The 26,270-nt window shown below is 37.9% G+C and overlaps 1 protein-coding gene across 1 annotated transcript; it reads right to left on the bottom strand.

Annotated features, from left to right (window-relative positions):
- On the bottom strand, positions 1-22,331 carry LOC134821845 (uncharacterized). Its single transcript, XM_063832658.1, has 2 exons — positions 22,268-22,331; positions 1-3,618 (listed from the first exon to the last, which is right to left on the bottom strand). The coding sequence occupies exon 2, from the start codon at positions 3,613-3,615 to the stop codon at positions 2,620-2,622; it is 996 nt and encodes a 331-aa protein (XP_063688728.1). The 5' UTR covers positions 3,616-3,618; positions 22,268-22,331; the 3' UTR covers positions 1-2,619.
- Positions 22,332-26,270: the final 3,939 nt, after the last annotated feature.

The raw sequence follows: 26,270 nt of genomic DNA, 5'->3' as shown, positions 1-26,270 counted from the left end.
TTTCAATAAAACGCGTTTGTTAGAGTACGAAAATTAGATGTATATATTAGGGTTGAATTAATGAATAATAGCATTTTAGAAAAACATACGTATTATGATAGAATCTCATCTTCCCGGAAAAATTGAATGTCAAAATCGATTAAAATCTTTTTACAACTGTGTTGGTAATTTACTGTAGAATCATGTGTAAATTCTCTGAGAAACCTAAAAAGAATCTCTGTGTAAATTCATAACTTAACTTTTCATTTAAAAACTATTTATTTACAATGCCTCTGCCCCCAAAACATAATAACATACTTGAGGACTTGCTAGCTGCGAGAAGACGATGAACATTTGACCCACACGACAGTCAAACCGATTAAATGTTTGCTGTCACGTGATTGGACGTGCATTGCCTCTCCCCACATAGTCAAATTTCTAAATCAGGTGTATTGACCCTTCAAATTGATAAAAATCGATAACAATTATTCTTCAATGAAAATTAAACCATCATTCACTTTCATCCCGCCAAAATTTACATTCTTTCAACTTTTTAGATAGTCAGAAACAATTAATAGATATATCAATGATAATGTATAATTTGATCATTATCGCACACGTCAAAATTATCACTCATCAGCCTATTGAAATTATATCTCATGAATCAACTTTCTAGTAACCAAGTGACTCTGACCACCATACCAATAAGTCTATATATGGTTATTGGCGGCGTGCCACATTTAAAAAGACTTGGCTACCAATTGAACCCTCAGCACATCCGTGAGGTAAAATCCTAGCTGTGTGTTGATAATTTAATCAATATTAAAGTAAACGTGAATAACACACATGTAAGAGGGCCACATTAATAGACACGTGTTAAAACCACGTGGTCAATGTCAGGCCCACGTGCCAAAACCACGTGGTAAATGTCAGGCCCACGTGCCAACTCATAGCAGCCATGCACAATTCAGATCTGATAATTTGTTTTTTGCTGTACCAACCATTCTTATAAATCAATATTAAATCTCATCATTCAATCAAATATTACATTTTATCAAGCATCTTAAATTATAGCCGTTTGCTACAAAAAACAATCATAATATGAAATCATTTTCGTCCATAATTTGTTTTATTTTCACCGTGTGGGAAAACACGATGATAAAACACGATGAACATTCTTACATTAGTTATTAATTGTTCATTACGACTACCATCATTCGTATTATATTATTACTGTTGAAGGTGTTACTTCCGTGTGGAGGCAGTGCCCGGGTTAACAAATAAAACTGCCCAATTTAAATATGTTTAAGAATTTTCTAAAGAATCGCATGGTATATATTTAAACTATTACTTTAGAGGATAGAGCGGAAGTTACACTGCCTACATATGATCAGTAACGTCCTTCGGTTACCGTAACCTCGTGGTGTGACGTCATACCACGTGGTGTGACGTCATACCACGTGTGGAGGCAGTAACGACCTTCGGTTACCGTAGCCCTGTAGTACTGAGATAATAATATACTATCAAAATGTTGCCAATCGTGTAAATAATGTATTAACTTATTAAACATACCTTAAAAATGATAAGTATGCAGCGTTTACACGATACAGCGCTTTAACGCACGTAGCGCCATGACTACGGCGCGTACAGGTGTCAGCATGTTAAACGCATGCACAAGATCAAGTGTGGAATGTTTTAACACAACTATCTAACAAGAAGTAGGTTTACAGCAGGCTTATTTTGCAGTGTAATTAGTAAGATGGTAGAAATACGGGATAATGTCCACGGTGATATCAGGGATATTTGGGATATCCGGGATATTTGGGATATCCGGGGTTAAGTACACGCGTTATATTATGGTTTCTGAGGGTATTTAACAGAGCGGGGAATTTCTAGAACTACGTTCAATAATTTAAGTAACTAAAGAAACAACGCAGGCTAATCTGCTAATTAAATTATAATAGGGTATAATAACTGGAGAATTATGGGAAAAAAACTGTACAGTTAAGGAGAGAAAAATTAATGCAGATCAAGGGGAATCAACAGGGAATTACTACAAAACTGAGGACTAATTACATTATAACCAAACCCATCATGTGTATTGTACGTATTTAATCGAGTGTCATCATCATCATCATCATCATAATATAATGGAATAAGAAAGTGTCTGAACGATATCAATACTCTCAATCATGGTACTTAATTAATTGGAAGATAATTAGTTAAAACGCTGAGCTAAAAACTTCAATTTGAAGCTAGACCGTTGATTGGACAGATTAAAGAGCTCACTGTAGTCATAATACTCCATGAAACGTGACGTCATACCACGTGGTTTGACGTTACGTCGAATCAAGAAAAGCAAAACTCGGAAATCATTTACCTCGATCCTGATCGAGCGATTAAAAAGATCCAATTCTAAAAGTTCAGTCCGAAAACTCGACAATAGGTACACATTCGTTAAAAACACTTCCCAAAACACACACAAAACAGAGTTTCTGAGGTCCAATCACAGTTCACACGTAATCACGTGACACTAAGTCAAACCACGTGACACTAAGCCAAACCACGTGACACTAAGCCAAACTACGTGATACTAAGCCAAACCACGTGATACTAAGTCAAACCACGTGACACATTCATTCAAACAGTATTCTCTTCTCGGGATAATGGCGAGTACTTAGGTTTAGCGAAAGGATTCCAAACCTTGTGATAAAACGTATACAAAAAGAAGGACAGGGCGTATCCTCCTAATATATCGATCAAATAGTGATGATGTGAGTACAAAGCCGCCCACGATATTAACAGGACATGACACAGCCCAAACTTCCAGCCTCCGTGGGCAACCCACGAGCCGTTCAGGAATATGATTGTCGGGAAGGCGGCGTGAAGGGAGGGAAAAGAACCGTGTGTAACGGGAGCGTTGGAGTAGATCTCCCGAAACAAGGGCTGTTTGATCATTGCGTCTATCCGCTGGAACCCTGCTTCATTGAACGCGTAGCTGATAAGGTGACCGTCTGCATCGTACACTGCGGACTCGTTAAACCAGGGGGGCGAGCAGGGGAAAGTGAACTGGAAGAGCACTGCTAGGAACGCTACCTGACCTCCCAGCCAAAAGGCGCGCATTGCCGGCTCTATAGTGTTACCGAGTTTAGCTCTGTGGTAGTAACAGTACACTGGGTAACCGAAGGGTAATATGAAATGAGCAAGGTAGGGAAACGCAGCCAACACGTCCAATACTGGGTGAGTCCAGCGGGACACTATTTGATGGGGCAGACACCCGAACAGAAAGTATTCTATAGCTGGCAGATGGGTAAAGGGTTCAGCATGGGTCCGGTTGAAAAGCATCTGCCAAAACGAGAAGAACTGGAAGAATGCCATGAACAATGTGGCGGGGATGCAGGATATTAACGCTGTTTTCAGCGGGTAATCCCCGATGTAGATAGTCCCGGGCATTCTGCCCACATATTTGAACAGCTCGCCCTTTTTCAGGCTCCATTCCGCCTCCGCCACATCCCGAACGGACGTAGCGAACCTCTCCCATGACTCCCATATCTTTTGTCGGTTCATCAGTTTTACTCCGCCTCGGCCTGCTAGTTTCTCGTCATTCTTCTTGCTGAGATCATGACATAACCGCATGACCTGAGAAGAGAGGGAGGGGTTAAAACACGGAGTTCACTGTACTCATAATACTCCATGTAACGTGACGTCATACCACGTGGTGTGACGTCACGTTAGAGGGAGGGGTTAGAACACGTACACGATTCCTGGACAATCAGAATCGTATTATTTTAGTAATGATAATAAAAAATAATCTTAGTAACAGCAAATATTTTCATTATTCTACGGAATTAATAGATTTATATTTTTTGCAAGACTGCGCGCGAATAGCTAAATATTCTACAGTCAGATTTTCAAGAAAACGGCAAGGAATGATATAATCAGTAAGCAAACTACCACAAATAAAGCAAACAAATTAAAAAAGCGACAACAGCAGAGCCGACAAAATATACTTTCTGATGGAAAAATAAAATATTACATATTTCTCATGTGATGAAACCTTGGCAAGAGCTCAAAATGACGACGAAATTTCTCTCCAATACTGCAATCAAACTTAAATCCGTAGCTTCGATGAGATTTGCATTATGTTGCGTGCATACTAAATATGCATGGCATAATGATCATTATATCAATTAGGTTAAATGGGTTTAATGAGACTGACAAATTACTTTACAATGGCTGCCGCGTAATAATCATCCCTAATATTATTAATCTAAAGTAAGGAGTAAGGAGCCTCACAAGCTGTCGAATGTAAGGACTGTAGAAGAAACTGTGCAAAAGAACGAAATGCCACGGACGAGGTTGAAAAGAGTGAAGACTAACGACAGAAGAGTGTCTCTCTCTCTCTCTCTCTCTCTCTCTCTCTCTATCTCTCTCTCTCTCTCTATCTCTCTGTGTGACTCAACAACAGCAGACGTTTGAATTATTACAATCCATTCTACAAAATCATGAGAAATTAGTGTGTGACACTTGGAAATGTAAAAGATCACAATGATCAAAGTCAGATCAGAATTAGCAGCAGCAGACAATGTGTTCACAATGACGATAAATTCAGCTGAATATTATATACTATATATAGTAAGCTGAATAACTACACAAGTATTAATTGTGCTGACTAAAAGCGCTCACTAACCATTCACGTTTATCCCACGGTGAATTTTAATGAATAAATTATTTTACATAATTCATATATGCACATAGTGACCTTAATTTGCTGAATTATGTAACCGACATGAATAACGCATATATATAAAGTATATGTGACCGTGAGCTACAAAAGGTGCCATTTCAACACAAAAGTGCAGGGTATTTAACAGTTTGTGAGGATGTAACGAAATTAAGGTATAATTCAGTTAAACATAGAAATGAGAAAAGCAACTATATACGCTGCACTTCCGAATAGCGTAAGTAATGAGGTAGGTTACACAGGTTATACAGCTGTAGGTTATAGTAATATGTAGGCATAATATATATAGTATATAGTAATATAAATATGTGATGCACTATAATGAATGTATAAATTGTATAATGATGTGAAGGCAGGCCACAGGAAATGAATCGCATTTCATTACGAATATTGGTTTTGAGAATAATAGGTAAATTGCACTTAAACCATTAACCAAATGCAAAGATCCATATAAGTCATGATTTCCCAAAAATCAACCAAAAGCTAAAAGGAAAACAGTACTGAAACATTGAAATTAACTGGCATACCGTAAAACTCTGTAACGAAACAGGAAAAACTTAATTAACTTTTAAAGCGCCCCACGTGTAGTTTTATAACCGAGGTGGTTGGAAGAGGGTTGCACGTGCAGCTGGTGGGGTTGCACGTGCAGCTGGAGGTGGAATGTTATTAGACGTGGAACTGCTGTCATGTGGGTAGGCAGTTCACACTGAACATTTCTGACCACTGTCGTGAAATGACGTGTCACGTGTAACTATTATAGATGAGGCAAGATGAGGCTGTAACGTTTTGATATCGAGTTGTTTGGTCATTGCTTCAATTTAAAAATAAAAATTATGGACGTGATCACAACATTCAACATGTCCTCTCGTCACAAAGTAAAAACAAAACCAACAGTAATTATCCCGTCTGTATTTACAGTACTAATAGATTGCTCGTAATAGCGGCAAAATGTTTATCACATTACTGACAACAGTTCACTATGGTAATGATATGATTTATACGATTAAGAAGTTATCACATTATGTGGTCGTCACGGGATTTAGCTGGTATAATGCATGTTATCTAATGTCCATTTCCAGGAATTTTCGGAGAAAACAGTACCACTTATACCACGTACTAAAGGAATGTTTCCAAACTATGTCGGGGGCTAACTGAGCTACAAAAGGAAACTAGAAACTAACGCTACGAAACTGTTATTCTTGGGTCCGATAGGGTCACATGCTCTTTATCCTTCAGTTTTATGGATTACCGAACAGAATAGAATATCGGAGAAGCAGCTGTTTATGCGTGGAAATGTTGTAGCGGAATTCTTGAATAAAGATGAATATAAGTTAAACAATTTGAATTTTTCATAAAATTTAAATGCTTTGAAACACAAGGAAATATCATGTTTGGCGTTATATCCAAAATATATTCATGATATAATGTAGCAGTGGTCTGTTCTGGGAATTGGAGATGGCGAAATCCGTCACAATTTCTACTAAAATTAATTTTGGCAGGGTTCCGATTCCCAACGAGACCATAATAGGTTAAGACTATAGCTAGCTAACAAATAATATAGATGAGTTGGCTGGAAGGAACGGTATAGATCGGTAAGAGAAAGTCAAACCAATTCAGGGTTTTAAATCGATTATGTCATTCTAGTTGTCACCATATTTGTCACAATGCTGGGAAACACGACTATATTACTAAAAAGATCAATTGTTTCAAACGCGAGCAGGATACCTAAGTAGTCACGAAGAATAGAATATATTTTCCGGGCGGAAATATAAGAACCCTGATAACGGAAATGTTCAAGGAAAATAAAGGAAAATAAAACTTAATCAAATGAAAATATTACTAAATAAAAAGCAACCAAACATAAAAGCAGCATGGCAAATGATCTCACCACATCAGTACACGCGCAGTAGTTAAAAGCGCGTCTTATCATTAACTAACTTACAAATCAGCAGTGTAAACCCATGTCAACACATAAAATAAAGTCAACGTTTCAGCACTCAAATAATTTCAACACCCACAACTGTCAGCTACACGAGAGCTAGAGAGAGAGAGACAGGGAGAGAGACAGAGGGAGGGAGAGATGATGACAGAAGTCTCGTGTATTAATATACTACAGGTCATGTACAGTGTTCTTATCTAGAGACAAATGTTACATCGAACTATTGAAAGTAATCAAATTCCCAGTATATATATGTAAGTAAAGTATCTCAGCTAAAGTGAAACTGAAAGCAATCTTTGTTCGGTAGTTTCAATACTGGTTCGACAGTAAACATTAAACAGTAGATAATATAAGCAGTTGATACAATGATTTTATTACAAAAGATGAGATAAAGAAGGATAAAGATTCTGTTTAACCGGATTTTAAACCACAATGGCCGGTTTTTGCCCAATAATGGCCACAATGGCCGGTGTTTACTCAATACAATACCCAGAGCCGCACGGACGAACTAGAACTGCTGACTCGAGAACAAAAGCTCACCAACTATATACCTATATACCGAATACAACACAATGCTGTGTGGCTTATAGATAATAAAAAATAAATAACGCTTACACTTTTTACCACAAACAATGCGATTTACATCATGAAGTTGGGTGTGGTACAACAAAAGAGAGTTATTCAGCAGAATCGCTTTCATTTTATGTAATACGGCATTTAGATATTTGCTAGTTCATTATTCATTATGTCATTGCTCGTAAGTTACCGAATAAAAGTTGACAGAAATGAAAGTGGTCACGAATAAAGTTGGTGGCTGAGTTGTGCAACTTATTTACCAGGTTCTAATAAAGTTGGTGGCTGAGTTGTGCAACTTATTTACCAGGTTCTAATAAAGTTGGTGGCTGAGTTGTGCAACTTATTTACCAGGTTGTGCAACTTATTTACCAGGTTTTATGAGATTGTAAAAACAAAGAGCACCAAACAGCTACGCAACGTATGAAGATGGGCGTGGTGGAACAAAGACAGCAATCCAGTAGAAATACTTGCTAATTGTATTGTAGTGGTGGTTGCTTGGTGGTTGCTTATTATATCATGGTATGTTACCTATAATATAGAACTTGCTAATTTTATAAAGGTGGTAAGTAATATAGAAAATAGATGATAATATAATTTATAGTGGTTGATATAAGTAGTAAAAGTACTTAGACAAAGACGATTAAAAGCAATAAAGTCTGCAAACAACTTGTATGTGATGGAGGACACGCATCTCATCTCAGAACTATATAATAATGAAAGGATCGAACACGGATAGCAAGAATCTATATCTATCATCAGGTATTTGTATTTTATTGCTGTATTTGTATTGCTGACGTACTGGACACAGTACAGCGACCCACGTACTACCTACATACCCACATACCACCCACATACCACCTACATACCACCTACAGTTGACCAATCCGGAACAGCTGTGGGGAGTATTTAGGGGGCCATATTTCGTAAATACCTAAAAGCGATAAAGCATAACAAGGAGACTAGTTACAGTGGTAAATAAATCAGACCTCAGATGTTAACAAACTAATGGTATTGGTATTGGACTTAATACCTGCTGTTATCTGACACTGGAAGGCAAGAAAAGATGTTAGAGATTGAGAAATTGAGCTATATATCTTGAGAAGTGACACTAAGAGGAGGGAGGCCGCTAAATGCGGGGAGGCCGCTAAATGCGGGGATTACCAGACATAACCAGACTGAGAGCTGATGTTAAACACTGACAATTATAATTTAGACTTAGTGCCTAGTGGACACTTAACGGCGCTACATTAAACGTAGGTAACGGCGCTATTTTATCATCATTGTAACATGAATTACATAATTTAGCGGTGTAGGAACAGGATGGAATGTTACGAATAACCTAATCACTGTGGTTAACGTGCAGGTAAATTTCAACTAGCACACAGGCACACTACACTGCATGTGGCAATGTGGCTTATACTCATTACTCCTATTTTATTAAACGGCTGCTGAGCGACGTAAGGTAATCAGGGACCACAAAGGGAGGGGGAGATGGTTTAATTTGCTAATTGGTTTACTAATGATTACGAATGGTTACTATTGGTTACTAATGGTTACAAATGGTTACTAATGGTTACTAATGGTTACTAATGGTTACTACTAAAGTTGAAGCAGGTGAAACACAAGGTGGGCCCCAATAACAGTAAATTGGTATCTCGTTAATTCACTCCACTTCTCTCCTAACAAGTTGACAGATGTAAAAGTGTTCAGAAATAAAGTTGGCGCCGGTGTACGTGTCGCCACAACATATATTCAGCACAATACAATTACAGTATCAAGGTCATTTTGTCAACTTCATTCGAGGCGACTACCTATATAAACTAATTTGCAAGAATTAGCCGCACCCAAAAGTTGCCTATGCATCTGAATGGTATTGCAGCCCTGTCGACAAGCCCTATCGAACAAGGTCTAATACCTCAGCTCTATAAGCAAAACTGAATTTTCATGGGTATTATAAGAAACAGACAGTTGGAAAATCAGGACGGTTGTATTGTACAATGACATGGAGTTTGGAGCTATTAAATGCTTGACATAATACTAAAAAACAGCGTGAATCCGATAACGAAACCCTTAAATCTTAAATTTAAGAATAACCAACAAACCCCACACACCTATTAAACGAGACTCGCCACAACTCCGTACTATAATTACCATCTAATGACTCTTATTAGAGTAATTAAAAGGCTATATAGTAACATTAATTACATTAACTATAAAGATAGTACCGTGTAGCTACTATCTCTACGTCACTGAGCAAAGAGCGAGACAAATTGGTAGAATCACGCGCTGTGATGTGAACTGAAGTAGATAAAGTTTATGAAGGAGCATTACTGAAGTAGTGAAATATATCAAGATGTGTTATATTACCAGTGTAGCACCTGGCAACCATGAATTACAGGAATGAGGCTAAGTAGGGGACTACTTCTGGGTACTAACAAGTCACAATGATCTTAAATTCTAGCCTCTAGGAAAATAAATTGTTAGACATAGCATAGCCTGAAGTGGCATGGAAATCACAACTCAATGGTACGAAATCACAACAGATTGTCCCTCCTTACAAATACGACGAGAAGGGGACATGTAAAGATGGAATAACGTCACTGATAAAAAGATTAATTAATCAAGTTATCTAGTGATCTAGCTTCACATGACACTGAATTAGATGTCAGTGAATATCACGTGCTCCTTCATAAACTTTATCTAGTTTCAAGTTACGTGCAATTAGTTATGTGAAATGAGATGGCATTTTTATGTGTTTCATACTAACTGAGACTAAAAACATGTCTTGAGCATAGAAGCTACAGAACTATAACATGAAATGAAACTACTAAACTATTTAAACCACTGGCACCTGTTGAAGTAAATTTATAGCGAATATACAGGAGGGTAGAAGCAGGCCTCGGCCTCATGTGTCGTGTTTATTTGCGTCGCATGAGGTTTAACACAGTCGAGCTACACTCTGGTTATTAATAAGATGAGAAAATACAGACGATTAGTGAGAAAATACAGACGATTAGCATCATTTAGCAATGCTGCAGACAGACTGCAGTACGTGGTCGCCGGTCGGGTTTTTGATAATATTTCAGGAGCAACTATACTATACTATATAGCAACATATCTAGAGAAAAGTAATTAGTAATTATTAGTAATTGACAGTGCATTAGCTCATTGGTATTACATTAATTTTAAGACAATTCATACGGATGCAAGAAAAAACAGAAGAGAACTGTCCTGTATCTTATGCCTCGGTCAAGGAGGAACTTACACAATTCAAAAGGAGAACAATAGTGGTTGCACAATACACAGGGAAAAACATAAAACACGAATAAAACAAAAAGAGGACATTTGAAATGTACCAAAGATGACAAAAAAAGAAAAAAGAGAACGAAAACTGTCAATATTGATACACACAGCAAACAAGACACGTATTAAGAGATGTCAATAGTGATACACACAGCAAATAAGAGAGATGGCAGTACAACTTATACAGATCACTCACAGTTAGATGACAACGTGGCATTTATTAAGTATTACAGGACACATTATAGTATTATATCTACTATAATATATATTATAGTAGATTATAATTTATATAGCGTATATCTAGTACTTTGTCGCCGTTGCATGGCTTCACCCTAAACGTGATCTATCATAATGGGTGTGGTCTCTAATATATATACAAAAATATAATGTCTCAGTCTATTTGTTAGATCTGTACTGTAATCTTATAATCAGAAACCAGGTAATTACTGTTTGGTACGTAGCAACTGGGAAGACGTAAAGGAAAGGATTGAGATATTCTAGTTGGATGTTTGTTGTTTGTGATAACCAATAACCACACGTAAAGTTGGGAAATTGGTTCATCGCCATAATAATATTATATGCTACATTTATGTGAATATAATTACCACAATTCACTGTATACATTATGCATCATCTACTCTCTACATTATCTACTCTAGGCTATATGAGGACAATTATAATGGCCGTCACCCCTAACATAATATATCACTAAGTGCTGGCTGGTAGATTATCTGGGGGATCTCTCTCTCTCTCTCTCTCTCTCTCTCTCTCTCTCTCTCTCTCTCTCTCTCTCTCTCTCTCTCTCCCTCCCTCCCCCCCCTCCCTCCCTCTCTCCCTCCCTCCCCCCCCCTCCCTCCCTCCCTCCCTCCCTCCCTCCCTCCCTCCCTCCCTCCCTCCCTCCCTCCCTCCCTCCCTCCCTCCCTCCCTCCCTCCCTCCCTCCCTCCCTCCCTCCCTCCCTCCCTCCCTCCCTCCCTCCCTCCCTCCCTCCCTCCCTCCCTCCCTCCCTCCCTCCCTCCCTCCCTCCCTCCCTCCTATATCTGGGGGATATGCTTAGATATAATATGCAGACTAGAAAAGGGACGAGAAGATCACAATTTGGAGCCTGACAGGTAAAGTTGGCGCAACATACAAACCTCCATTATACCCAAAATGCTATGTTGTCTGGCTACCAATCAAAAGAGAATATACTTTGTTTAAAATGAAATACTTCAAGATGATAAGATTTGAAACTCTCGTCAAATAAAGACGCTATTCTTGGTGAGAAACCTTAAGAATAAAGACGTTTGTACACTTTCTCCAGTGCACTACAACTACGAGACCATTACATCTTGATCACGTGACAGCTGCGTGTTTAATGTCAGTATCATAAAGTTTATGAAAGTATGAAGGAGCAAGTGAACTCTGTGAGTATCGGAGCAAGACAACAAATAAGAGCGATCTCCAAAGAGAAACAAATATCGATAAACAAGTAACGAGAGTCACGTATAGTAGCGATGCTAAATATCACCAAATATGGCTATATCCAGCTATAACTGTAGCACACACACACACCCGCTCACAGACGACGGCCGACAAAGCTAGTATTTTAGGACTATTATTACAGCAGACAACTCCTTAAATTAGCTAAAACTTTAATTAATGTTTTAAGTTGGGATAAAATTACAAGAGCAAGTAGTGGGCACCGGTCACACGCGACAGAGCACGAAACAGCGTATATAACGCTCTGCACTCTACTGTTAAAGTAAATATGCGTCACCTCCCCACATTAAGTTTACGTATTACATCACCCATTACACGAACAGTGTTAACAGCTGTACAGGAGTTTTAAAACTTCTAGAACATCCCGCGATTACGTATGATAACACAACGAGTAACGCTCACAAAAAGTGTAAAGTTTAGCAAGGAGCAAGTGAACACTTCATTACAAATAAGTCTTGTTTTAGAGATCATCAAAGTTGCGGGGGCACGTTTCAATTCAATCCCACAGCAAATAGGAGCACGCCATGTCGTGATATGAGCAAATAGGAGCACGCCATGTCGTGATATGAGCAAATAGGAGCACGCCATGTCGTGATATGAGCAAAAGCAAAAAGGCTGGTGCTGTTATAAAACTATCTAGTATGAAATGTAAACGGTGAGCATGTCGAGCGGGCAAAGTGATGCTAAATGACACTAAACCCTAAATTAGCTACCATAACTACGGTGGAGAGTACCGGATATATTATAAAGTACTGTGTAAAGTACTGTGCGGTATTGTTGTTGTGATGTATTGTTGTTGTGATGTATTGTTGTTGTGATGTATTGTTGTTGTGCGGTATTATATTACCGAGAGAGGATCTACATTGTATTTATATTACAAGAGAGATTAGTGGGTACTGGTCGAGATTAATACACACACACACGCGCGAGATGTCGCTTCTTAATATCTAAAGAAGAAAGGAGAGCCTGCAAGACATAAAGGTTTCAAGAAGATGGCAAACTTTAGGGTAGAGGTTGACGTTGAATGATCGTTTAGCGGCTATTTTGGTCTCGTGTGGATATCAATATCACGTGCTGATACTTTAAAAGACAGAGAGAGAGAGAGACGAAACACAATGTTTATGATAATTATTGTCTGAGATTTACCTATCAAAACACAATGTTTATGATAATTATTGTCTGAGGTTGGCCAATGAACAGATGGTATCGGTAATATGGTATCCTGTAGCAATAACTGGGAAGGTATTTTATGCTTTGTACCAGTGTTGGTTACTTGGTTAGTGAGGTTTTGTTACCGGGTTACAGTCAGTGACAGATGCTGATATCTTTTAATGTTTAAAGTTATTTTTAGAGGCCATTTTATCATCTGGCAGTGTACATGGTCACTGGTCACTGCACTGGTCACTGGTCATTACTCACTGGTCACTGGTCACTGGTCACTGGTCACTGGTCACTGGTCACTGGTCACTGGTCACTGGTCACTGGTCACTGGTCACTGGTCACTGGTCACTGGTCACTGGTCACTGGTCACTGGTCACTGGTCACTGGTCACTGGTCACGTGGGTCACAATATGATTCAACTTCAAACGAATGATATTGACTCAGATCACAGAACCAAACTGACTCTCAGCAATCAGAGAGCACACAAAATATGGCAGCAGAAAGGAATATAATGATTAAAGAAATGACAATCAAACCCGCGATTACAAGCTATGTATAGATCAGTCAGAGAGGTAGCGATAGTGGGGTACCTACGATAGCGGGAATTGGGCAACTACACCAACAAAAGGAGGCAATCAGTTCCCTGACAATTGCAGTTCTGCAGTCACAAAAGATATGATATAGTAGGTAACAAAAAGGGGTGGTTAGAGATCTAATAGTAAAAGATATGATATAGTAGGTAACAAAAAGGGGTGGTTAGAGATCTAATAGTAAAAGATATGATATAGTAGGTAACAAAGAGGGGTGGTTAGAGATCTAATAGTAAAAGATATGTTCTAGTAGGTAACAAGGAGGGGTGGTTAGAGATCTAATAGTAAAAGATATGATATAGTAAGTTACAAAGAGGGGTGGTTAGAGATCTAATAGTAAAAGATATGTTCTAGTAGGTTACAAAGAGAGGTGGTTAGAGATCTAATAGTAAAAGATATGATATAGTAAGTTACAAAGAGGGGTGGTTAGAGATCTGATAGTAAAAGATAAGATATATTAGGTTACAAAGAGGGGTGGTTAGAGATCTAATAGTAAAAGATTATATGATCTAGTAGGTAACAAAGAGATGTGGTTAGAGATCTAATAGTAAAAGATATGTTCTAGTAGGTTACAAAGAGGGGTGGTTAGAGATCTAATAGTAAAAGATATGATATAGTAGGTAACAAAGAGGGGTGGTTAGAGATCTAATAGTAAAAGATATGATATAGTAGGTAACAAAGAGGGGTGGTTAGAGATCTAATAGTAAAAGATATGATATAGTAGGTAACAAAGAGGGGTGGTTAGAGATCTAATAGTAGAAGATATGATATAGTAGGTTACAAAGAGAGGTTGTTAGAGATCTAATAGTAAAAGATATGATATAGTAAGTAACAAAGAGGGGTGGTTAGAGATCTGATAGTAAAAGATATGTTCTAGTAGGTTACAAAGAGAGGTTGTTAGAGATCTAATAGTAAATTCCAGAATGATATTCCGGAGTAGTGCAATACAGCTAGTTCAGCTATTATAGTCTCAGTCACAGTACATACTCTCAAATATTAAATGGACTAGGAGTGGGCTTAAATTCAACGTTGCGGCACTAAAAAAGTGGAGGATTACTCAAGCTGCACTACACTTATTTGCGGGTAAGAATGTGGAGAATTTATCGAGCTGTAGAAGAGAGAGAGAGAAGAGTAGTCGGCACGGTGTTAACACTGTAAACGTCTGACGAACAAATCATAGCGTCACGTGACCAACGAGGACTTGTCACTTATTGAAATAGAGTGATCGATTATAGATAGTTAATCTGGAGATGATCTATTAATCGTGATGATCTCAGCTGTGGTGGGTTGGCTTGGTTGAACGTGGTTACCATCACAACGCTACACTAACAAAATCATTTCACAAAGATATTTGTGGGAATTTAAGGATACGGACATTGTTAAAAATGAATTTATATTTAAATCTCATAAGGCCGAGCGAGTTAACACTGTTCAGTAGGGAGCAGATCACAGCCCCTGACAGACAAAGTGGCCGGATCATACAAAGTGGACTGGAAAACGTGCGAAGACAGAGGAGTGTAAGCAAAGAATGAACATGTGCAGTGGAGCAAGATCAAAAGGAATGTTAGGAATGAAGCCGGAATGAATGATATTGGCGGGATACTGTGAGGTTTGTGTGAGCTCAGCAAACAAGAAGTGTCACGTGATAAAGCTTGTTAGGTTGTAATAACAACTTAACAATAAGAGATAACAATATTGTAGTGATAACTGATAGTGGTAGCGTTTGTTGTCGTAGTCTGTCGGGCTGGGTGGACGAGTTTTGACAAGTTGAGGATTGAGTTGACATGGGAATGTTATAAAATTCATTCTGGATAGTTTCATTTTTAACAATATGAAACGGTCTATAATGTTAAGATGTTACTAGTTCTATCATTTTTCTGCTAGTAAAATAGATAAAATTAATAACATATCTAACAATCTGCTTTTTCAGTCTTTTGAGTATTTTTGGATGAACTAACTTGGGAAAAAAACCTAGGCACGGATTATACAACAGTAAACATTAAACAAACTGCCCTAATTCATGTAACTAAGTTACCCGAATAGGCGAATATCACCCAAAATGCTATGCAATATTCAGGTTAGAGTTCAGACAAGTGTACTGTAAATTTCCGGGTAGCGTGCCACAGCTTGTCTGAGTGGCAGCCAATCAGAGAGTCACATTTCTGTCACTCAACCGGATCAACCAATGAGGGATCGTCAGTTTTGACACGTGCTCACTGCACGCATTAGCTACACCAATAGGAAATGAGATAAAATACACGTGATTTGTTTTGACCAATGAGAGGCCGGCAAAGAAGTCACGTGGTTCGGGCCTAGTAATTATGACATTATGTCTATTAGGAAACATGTGCCAAAACCGACAGGGGTTGTTAATAATGTTACATTATGTTACATAATGTTACATAATGTTACATTAGGTGCTGGATATTCTACAGAAGCTTTCTTCATTAAATTTAAACAGCAGCTTCCAGTTTCAATGGCCGTCTTTAACATTAGTTTTAACAGCAGGTATATTTCTGGGTACAGAGAGATGTAAATTACACTTTTGCGCTGGGCGGCAGACAAAGAGTGCAGGTTAAAAACAAAAAGAAAAAGATCAAATTTAGCGCTGAAAGCATAATAACGTGCTATTGATAAAGGAGCACGACGCACGTGTGTCGTGTAGTCACTCATTATACGGTGAAGGGAATGCTATCATGATGGAGGGAGGGGGACTTGCTCTTAATAGAAGCACGTGTTTTAATTAATAAAATGAGCTTAACAATCATACAGTTACAATACTTGCTCTTATTAAAATGAGCTTAACAACCATACTACAAGTAGGGAGCCGGCACACAGACCACAAGCACACACGCAGTAACTAACCAAAGATCAACTGGGACCCCTTTTCAGAAACCAGCTGTTCCACCAATAAGGGTGAAGTAATTAGGGAAACGAAGGAGCTGGTGGCCACTAGATAGTGGGTAACAGTTGTAATAGTACATTATAAACATAAAAAGGAGGGAGAGATCATCACTCACAGCCTGAGTCTTATAGGTGTAACGTAAAATGAGTATTGAGGGTTAACATTGCTCAACATTACTCAACACTACTGAACGACGAGCAACGTTGCTCAATATTACTCAACATTTAATTGCGGAAGGAACCGTAGCAAATTTCCTTATCAAATATTTGGCGACAAAATTGCATGAAAACGTAAATGAAAACTAATCTAATAAACCACAGTAGAATATGGGGTCCAGAATATCAGAAACGTGCTAATTGAAAATGGAGAAATATTCATTAAAACTGGAGCGTCAACTTCTGCTGGGAGAGAGACACACGGTAACAGTTTCTCGGTAACATTAGATCGTTAAGCTTATTGGTTCACAATTATCGCTTGTCAAAAACAAATGTGTTTCATTGATTGATTGATATCTAATGAACACTGGCTCACAGGTCAACAAGTCGGGCAGCAGCACACTGATACAGTGTGCTGCCGGACAGAAGTACAAATAGTAATTTTACTGTAGTTCTTGAGAAGGCCACTGGAATGCTGACAGGCGAACTAACAGAAATAGTGGCAACTTAAAGTGGCAAAAAGAGCATCGTGGTACAAAATATAATACAAATACGTCAGCGCGTAATTCTATTATTCTCTAAGCCTGGTATCATATTGGCTTCTTGGCAGGGTAATTACATTTAAACAGCTAGATCAAGATAAGAGAGCCAGTTAAAAAACTAAGGACATCAATTTATTACGGTCACATACAGATAAAGAAATACGTTTAAAATTTAAAAAGGATAGACACTGATATGAAATAAGAAAAACTTTTCCAATTCCATAGAAAATTTTGCTTTTATTAGTATGGCCTACATGTACAAAATACAAAACAAACTATTTATCAAATAATTCAGCTTACTGAAGCCGTGATATGAGCTGTCTAAAACGTAGATACAAAGTTAGTAGTAAGCTAGCCCAAGTTGGGATAAACACACTACACAGTGTGACGAAGAACAGGATGGGAGACGGATCACAGAACAAATGCAGCTATGTCAAGTAATGGGGACTCAGAGACCCTGCACTCAGGGACCCTGGTGCACTCAGAGACACTGCACTCAGAGACTCTGCACTCAGAGACACTGCACTCAGAGACACTGCACTCAGGGACACTGCACTCAGAGACACTGCACTCAGAGACACTGCACTCAGAGACACTGCACTCAGGGACCCTGGTGCACCCTGGCACTCAGAGACACTGCACTCAGGGACACTGCACTCAGAGACACTGCACTCAGGGACACTGCACTCAGAGACACTGCACTCAGAGACACTGCACTCAGAGACACTGCACTCAGAGACACTGCACTCAGAGACACTGCACTCAGGGACACTGCACTCAGAGACACTGCACTCAGGGACACTGCACTCAGAGACACTGCACTCAGAGACACTGCACTCAGAGACACTGCACTCAGGGACCCTGGTGCACTCAGAGACACTGCACTCAGAGACTCTGCACTCAGGGACCGGGGACCCTGGGTGCAGAGTCGCAGGGTATTGTTGCGTACAGTGTCCCCGTATTTGGGTGTGTGACATTATCACCGCAACACATCCTGTCATGACTGAGATATGACTGAAATATATGCTGTAATTTAACAAATTGACTTAGGGATTTTAATTACATTTCAACAACCAGGAAGATCATAGGATCAGCTCCTTGCCGGAAAATGCCCATGTTCAATTATGTCATTGGGAGTGTCTACTCGGTATAATCAACAAACTAAATAACAGTTCTAATTAACAAAGTGACTAATTGACTAATTGACTGGTTGAAAAACATTATGAAATAAATTAATAACTCGATAACTAAATAACTAATAAACATACGTATCCACCAACTGTATCAACCAAGTCTGCTAGATTTAAAAGTACGCGACAACAACCTCGCTACAAGTTTTATGAGAAGAATACTTCTACTCAGACCCACGACCAATAAACATGCTGAATAAAGATACCTGTCATTAACTGTTAACCAACCAAGAGCCACTCAAAAGAAGAGATCAACCAACACGGAGAGAAGCGAGCTTTGACAGACCTAAAGACACGACCAAATCACGTGACGTCACGTGACACGAAGTGACGTCACGTGACATGACTAAATCACGCGACACGAAGTGACGTCACGTGACAGCAAGAGACACGACGAAGTCAGGGCACGTGTCACCTAGCTCGGGAAGCAGTGAGTGACGGAGAGTGACTGAGAGTTATGGCTCACATTATGAGGTGTCACTATTTGTTTGAGAGACATGAGAGTTATTATGCAGGATTATTATCATGCTATGTAATGGGGTGAGTTTCTAAAGAAAAAAGGCAACTAAGATTATTGAAATGTTACGCCATATTAGCCGACCAAGGAGAGACAGGTGATGATGCACGAAGAAAGAGAGAGGAATCAGAGAGCGTGATAGGACACGGTAAATCCGTATGACGTCACACCACGTAACTTCACACCACGTGACGTCAGCAAAGTGCACAGTAAAATTCTGGTGATTTCTTCGGAAATCCTTTAAAAATGGCATATCCGAGCTTTTTATCTAGAAGTGAAACAAATTCTGTTGTTGTAATTAGTTTAAGGATCAAAAAGAGGGTTCTGTGGTTGACACTTTGCCCCACGTACAGATCCCGTTCTCCAGAACACCGAGCCAGATAACAACTTCCTACCAGATCACAAAATAAAGGCCTATTATAAAGGCCTAGAGGCCGGTATATAATGGTTGTGACGTCACGCCTCTGTAATACGATATAACGAGATCAGAACGAGATGTACGGACTGAAGGAGCTACAGACACGCTTAATGAATGGATCCATTAAGTCACGAGTTTGTGAAGATTTCTGCGGAATCCGTTTTAAAAAGGAAGATTTCCTTGAACATGAACAAATGAAACACAGTTTATAGTCACGAGTCTCTGAAATCTATAGTTTATATCATCACGAGTCTAGAAAGATTGACCGGTCTTTTTAAACGTCATGATATCGCGTAGAGTCGTATGGCAACGAGTTATAATTAATGATGCATGTATTAATTATATGCATGACCGGTCGCTTTAATCTAGTGTTGCAGTTTAAAGTGACATCTTGATGCTGTGAGTCCTAAACAATCCCAGTAGTTGCAGTGAAGTTGTTCAAGTCAGAGTTGTGAGGTCAGAATTTGTTAAGTTTTAATATTCATTTATAAAATTATTTTAACAAACGAAACAAAGAAAATGTTTAAACATGTGAGAAGACAGGATAAAAAACTGGAAAACAACAAACAAAATATATAGCATATATGCCACAACTTATAAACAGAACAGTAAAATAAGCCACTTCAAGACGAACCTCAACACACACAAACTACAGTTCGGTAAGTGATCTCTGTCTCTAACCAGTAACCAGGGCCACGCGCCCACACAGACACCCACACTCCTGTATGACGTCACGTTATTCACTAGCTGCACTCACCAAGTCTCGTGACGTCATGCAACGTGTCATATCATGTGACGTCATGTCTCGTGAGAGTTGAGACGTGACGTCATACACGCTTGACGTCTTAGAAAAGAGAGCTGAGAGAGATCGAATATATGCTGTGTTGTAAGGGGAATGGAGCATAATATGAACATGCCCTAATATAGGCATGTCATTACCATCATTACCATCTAGAAATGCCATCTCTGTCGGGCAACCTTGCGTGACTTTCATTTTAATTTTCATGTCCGATTTTTATTTATAACAAGAAGTAGTGTTACCTTTATTAACCTATTTATAACGTTTTTCATGGTAACTTCGCAATTCCTGAACAATTCACTTTTTCTTGGGACAAAGTTATCTTAGGTTCACATATTATTACAAGATATGTTTACGTTGACATTATTTTGTTTTTAAATTTAAGAAAATTTAAGAAACACTTCTGTTTGTTTAATCTACGTTTTTTGTTTACCCAGTGAAAAGCCAAGAGGAACGTTGGACATTTAAAACGATGAAATTAATCAAATTAAAACACTACGCAACTCAAAAAGAACAGTCCGAGCTCCGAACCACTCACTCATTTCAAGCGAATGTCTGTTAAGAAGTTTAACGAGTCCGCAAAGAAACGAAAAAGAAAAATTCTGAGAAAAAGAGAAATACTGAGAATGACTTAAGTTGACATTTTGCCAGAAACTTGATGAGTCATAAGGAATTTTAACACTATTAAAACTTTGCGATAAGAAGCCCAAGGTACCTAACTCTGCAAGCATTCCACGAGTGTCGGTATTCCTGTTTCTTATCAGCAACAAGAAAGAAAGTACCTTAGTAGCAGCCAACAAGAAGGAATGAAAACATTATGTAAGCAATCAAAACCCCGATTTACCGCAAACCCCGATTTCCCGCGGCAATTTCCTTTCTCCCAAACTCCGCGGTAAATGGGGGTTTTATTGTTCCTGAGTAACAGCTACTCCAAATTATAAGAAAACACTAGTGTTACCCGACCTTCAACAGCTACTCCAAATTATAAGAAAACCCTAGTCTTACCCGACGTTCAACAGCTACTCCAAATTATAAGAAAACACTAGTGTTACCCGACCTTCAACAGCTACTCCAAATTATAAGAAAACACTAGTGTTACCCGACCTTCGCGTCGGCTGGAATTGCACTGTCGCAGCTAAAACAGTCCAAAAGTACATGTATATTATATATGTATTATATATATATGTATATTAAATTAAACACACAAGAACCCACACACTTTTTGGGATAATTGATATAGATGTTGTTTTGGCAGGGCGCCAACACACATGACTCTCTAGTCTCTACCTCAAGAAAATACAACAAGAGAGAAGAAGTACAAAGAGAAATACAGGGGCGCTGCAAGAGGGATTATATGTAACATAAGATCACGTCACGTGACTATACGACCAAGTCACGTGACTATACGACCAAGTCACGTGTTCTTGTATTTCAGGTAACATGATATGGAGCTGCAACAATGTATCTGTTCTTACTAATCTGTAATGGTTTCTCGGTAACTGCTCAGAGCACCAGATGATGAAGTGACTAAACTGTTAGTATTAGTCACTAAACTCTTAATAGTGTTATATTTAAACACATCTAGTAATGCAACATAACCTGTATTACTGTGGTAATGGAATGGTGTGTCTAAGATAAAGTGTTCCTTTTCACAATAAAAATGCAAGTTAAAAAGAATAGGATCTCTGTAATTGACACTGTAATTGACACTTCATGAGTAGTCCTGTATTATGATTATAGTCTACACGAACTTGATTGGAGTTATTATCGCATACCACGTGAGCCAATGAAACCCAAAAAATCAATCTCATTTCTCGAAAAGATAGAAAGCACGTGAGAATGTGAAATTTGACGATGAGTAAGACAGTATAGAGTAATATTTGTTCTCGGGAATATGACAAAACGGGAAACGAGATTTTCTGTTGTTAATTTACCGGAAAAGTTTTGAGAAATTGATAAAAAATATTACCTGTAGTAGGATTGAGAGACAAGAAAGGTTCCAACGTTTTAATCGAGTCCAGTGATCATCGCTATGCCCTATCAATAAATAGTTTACACGTTATAGTTTACATTTTTGATATAGTTAGCATATTATTATTTAAGTTTAAGTTATACTCAAAATTTCATTGATCGCCTAAGAATGTGTTTTAAGTATCGAGCTAGCACATTTTTCCGGGAAATATAGTCTCGTTTAGAAAATAAATCTTAAACGAATGAAAACACAGGTTAATTTCAGAAACTAGAAAATCATCAAGGCATTCAAATATTAATCGGTATCACATGACTGCTATTCACCAATCAGCTTTATAACTACACATCGAACTTATTTTCATTCAATATTATTATTATAAGTTATATAGTACTTTACCAATCAAAATTACATAGAAAATATCATACAGTACGCACACATTGTATCAACGGCAGTGTGTACAATATTGTGCAAATATAGTGCAAATATAGTCCACATATTGTGCCAATATAGTGCAAATATGGTGCAATTAATATAGTGCAAATATAGTGCAAATATTGTGCAAATATTGTGCAAATATTGTGCAAATATTGTGCACATTTTCACAGAGAATAGATTATTACAAAGGGGACAACACATGATTACTGATTATGGGAATAATACATGATTATGAAAGTAAGGCAACCATCATTCACGGGATTCGAATATTAATCTTTTGAGTTAATTAAATAATTAATTAATTAACTATCGTGTGCTTCAGTGAAACTTACCAAGTTTAATGTGCCGACTTAAGGAATCGCATGGTTCTATGTTACTGAACGAACATTTTCTAATTACAACTTAATCAACTAAGTGCTATCAATTGATAAAAACTAAATAACATAGAAAGTACAACATTCTTAATATCTTCAATTAAAATAAGTTTACCAAAGAATCAATACAATATGAGTTTCAAAGAAAATTATCACCAAATTATAATTGCCATCATACTTACTACTTACAAAATCAGAGTGTAGTTATTTACTAATATGGCATTAAAGAATGTGTTACCAGTATGAGTACCGTCTAAAGCTTAAGAGAAAGAAATTTCGCCTAATTTGACCTACATGCTATACTATACTAGAATAATACGATTGATTAAAATAAAATGCGCGCTAATGTACCTATCGTTCAGTACTTTGCCGTTACATGATAAAAGTGGCTCAGAGATATCATTACCAGTACCATAACAGCATATTAACTAGCTCAGCCAATTGCAATAAGATCAATAATTCAGAAAATAACCTCATGTTAAATTATAAATTTCAAGCTGTCTTCTTACAATAAATAGAATTCGATAGATAATCATATAATGCTATTTATATCCATAAAAAGTGATTTTATCATAAAAAAATTTCAAATATCGTGCAAAGATCAATCATATGCTCCCTTAAATGAATAATTATCACGAGCAATAAGTTAGTGCATACTATTTAAATTAAATTGAATCACATATAGTCTAGCCTATTAAAGCATTACTACATTTTTAAAGAAAATATAATTCCTTTCTCGAAAAAAATGATCTTTTCTCAATGTGATTAAAACTACAGTACCAGCTTAACAAATTTTCCGTTAGTTCAAAAAACTGCTAATCCCAATGTTTAGCCAACATTTAATGATCGTTTCAGTTTGCCGAAAGATCACGTGGTTACACAACGTTTTATCAATTACATGACATCTCCATTAAAAATTATAAAAGAAACAAAAAGCTTGTAACTTGTGGAACTTGTTAAGTGAGGTAAATACATCATTTTGATCTTAATAAATAGTACGTAAATATATTAATTAAAGGGGAGGACTATTGAGTACGCATAAAATTCCATGGACAATTAAAAATATGATACGTATAGTACATACAAAACATATTGGTGGCCATAAAAAGTTTATATAACAACTAAGTTCATCATTTTCCCATGTTGTATAAAAAGGTGATGACATAAAAATTGTTCAGACATGAAATTATCAAATATCAGAACGAAATTCGATTTCCACAACATAGAACTGGCCGGCAAAGTTTTAGCAGTTTTAACCATTCCACAGGACGAATTCTACACCCCTTCGCTCAAAAGCTCCGTTCTGCTCTCACACATTCCCCCTATTTTCCGGAAAGGGTTCCAAACTTTATGATAAATTTGATATGTAAAGAATGTAAGCATGAATCCACCAATGACATCAATGAGGTAGTGATGGTGTGAATATAGAGCTGCCCAAGAGATCAAGCAAACATGAAAAAGTCCAAATTTCCAGCTGATCCAGGATCCATTCATCAAAATCACAGTTGGAAATGCGACATGGAGAGAGGGAAAAGAGCCAAACGTGATAGGAGATTTTGAATACATTTCATGAAACAATTGATAGCCATATTGTGCATCCACTCGCTGAAAACCAGCTTCGTTGTAGGCCATGTACAGTAGCTTACCATCTGCATCGTACACAGCAGACTCGTTAAACCATGGTGGAGCAGTTGGAAAAAACAGTTGAGTCAACACCGAAAGGGAGCATACAATGCCACCACACCACAGACTTTTCAAGGCTGGCTCTAGAGATCCAAGTCTTTTGCGATTTATGTAACAGTAGGGTGGATACAAAAGAACTAGAAGAAAGTGAACTAAGTAAGGTATTGCAGCGATTGTGTCCAAAAATGGGCTGGTGTACCTTGATATGATCTGATGGGGGTTACATCCGTACAATTTGATTTCTAATGATGGAAGATGAATCCATGGTTCCGTTGATGCTCCCAAAAACCACTGCCAAAATGCAAAGAAATTGAAAATTGCCAAATAGAATATGGGTGGCAAAAATGCCAGCCATACAACTTTGGTTGGATAGTCTTCAATAACGTACGGCAGCTTCAATAATTGACACAGTTGGCTTTTAGAATAATACCACTCTGCTTCTGCTAAATCCCTCACACTGGTAGCAAACGTGTCCCAAGATTCTGTTATTTTCTGCCTTTTGGCTGTTTTGTCGTGGTCATGGTGCATAACAAATACCTGAAATTATAAACACATGAAGGTATAATAGCTGTATAGCTTAGGTTTATTATCATGAAATAATTTATGCACAAATAAATTATTGGAACAGTTATTAGTTCGATCTACTCATTGCATCTACAGAAAGCAAGGCAACTGTTGTTCTTCTCCTAGATCTCAGCGCAGCTTTTGATACAGTTGACCACTGCAAACTACTGCAAACTACTGAACATCCTCAGAAATGAGTTGGGAATAACAGGGACAGCTTGGAAATGGTTCAGCAGCTTCCTCACAGGTAGATGTCAAACGATTAAAGTTGGAAATGAGGAATCTTATGAGATAGTGATTAAGGCCAGAGGGGGGGGTAAAATTGGTTTTTCCAGTTTTCACATATTTGATCAGAGCTGCTGGAGACAAACAAGAAGAAAAAAACCAGACCGAAATCTGACCTTGCGTTTTTAAGATATCGCGCGCCAAATATTGAGGTTTACATGTTATTACATGTAAAACTTTAACTTAAACTGTAAAAAGTTAAAAGTCCCTTAGTTGAGAATACTGGCCACACCCAGAAGCTGAAACTTGGCACAGTTGTTCCTTGGGCTGTCACCCACAATTCTATTGTACAAAATTTTGATATTTGCCTCTGTTCTCGAAATATGAGGTTAACTTTACCCCAAATTCGACAATTTTTCGAAAAGTGTCGAATTTGGGGTAAAGTTAACCTCATATTTCGAGAACAGAGGCAAATATCAAAATTTTGTACAATAGAATTGTGGGTGACAGCCCAAGGAACAACTGTGCCAAGTTTCAGCTTCTGGGTTCGGCCAGTATTCTCAACTAAGGGACTTTTAACTTTTTACAGTTTAAGTTAAAGTTTTACATGTAATTACAAGTAAACCTCAATATTTGGCGCGCGATATCTTAAAAACGCAAGGTCAGATTTCGGTCTGGTTTTTTTCTTCTTGTTTGTCTCCAGCAGCTCTGATCAAATA

The sequence above is a fragment of the Bolinopsis microptera genome, chromosome 10 (genome assembly GCF_026151205.1).
Source record: "Bolinopsis microptera isolate Bmic1 chromosome 10, MBARI_Bmic_1.0, whole genome shotgun sequence".
NCBI classification, from domain to species: domain Eukaryota; kingdom Metazoa; phylum Ctenophora; class Tentaculata; order Lobata; family Bolinopsidae; genus Bolinopsis; species Bolinopsis microptera.
This window is presented reverse-complemented; position numbering and strand designations above follow the sequence as displayed.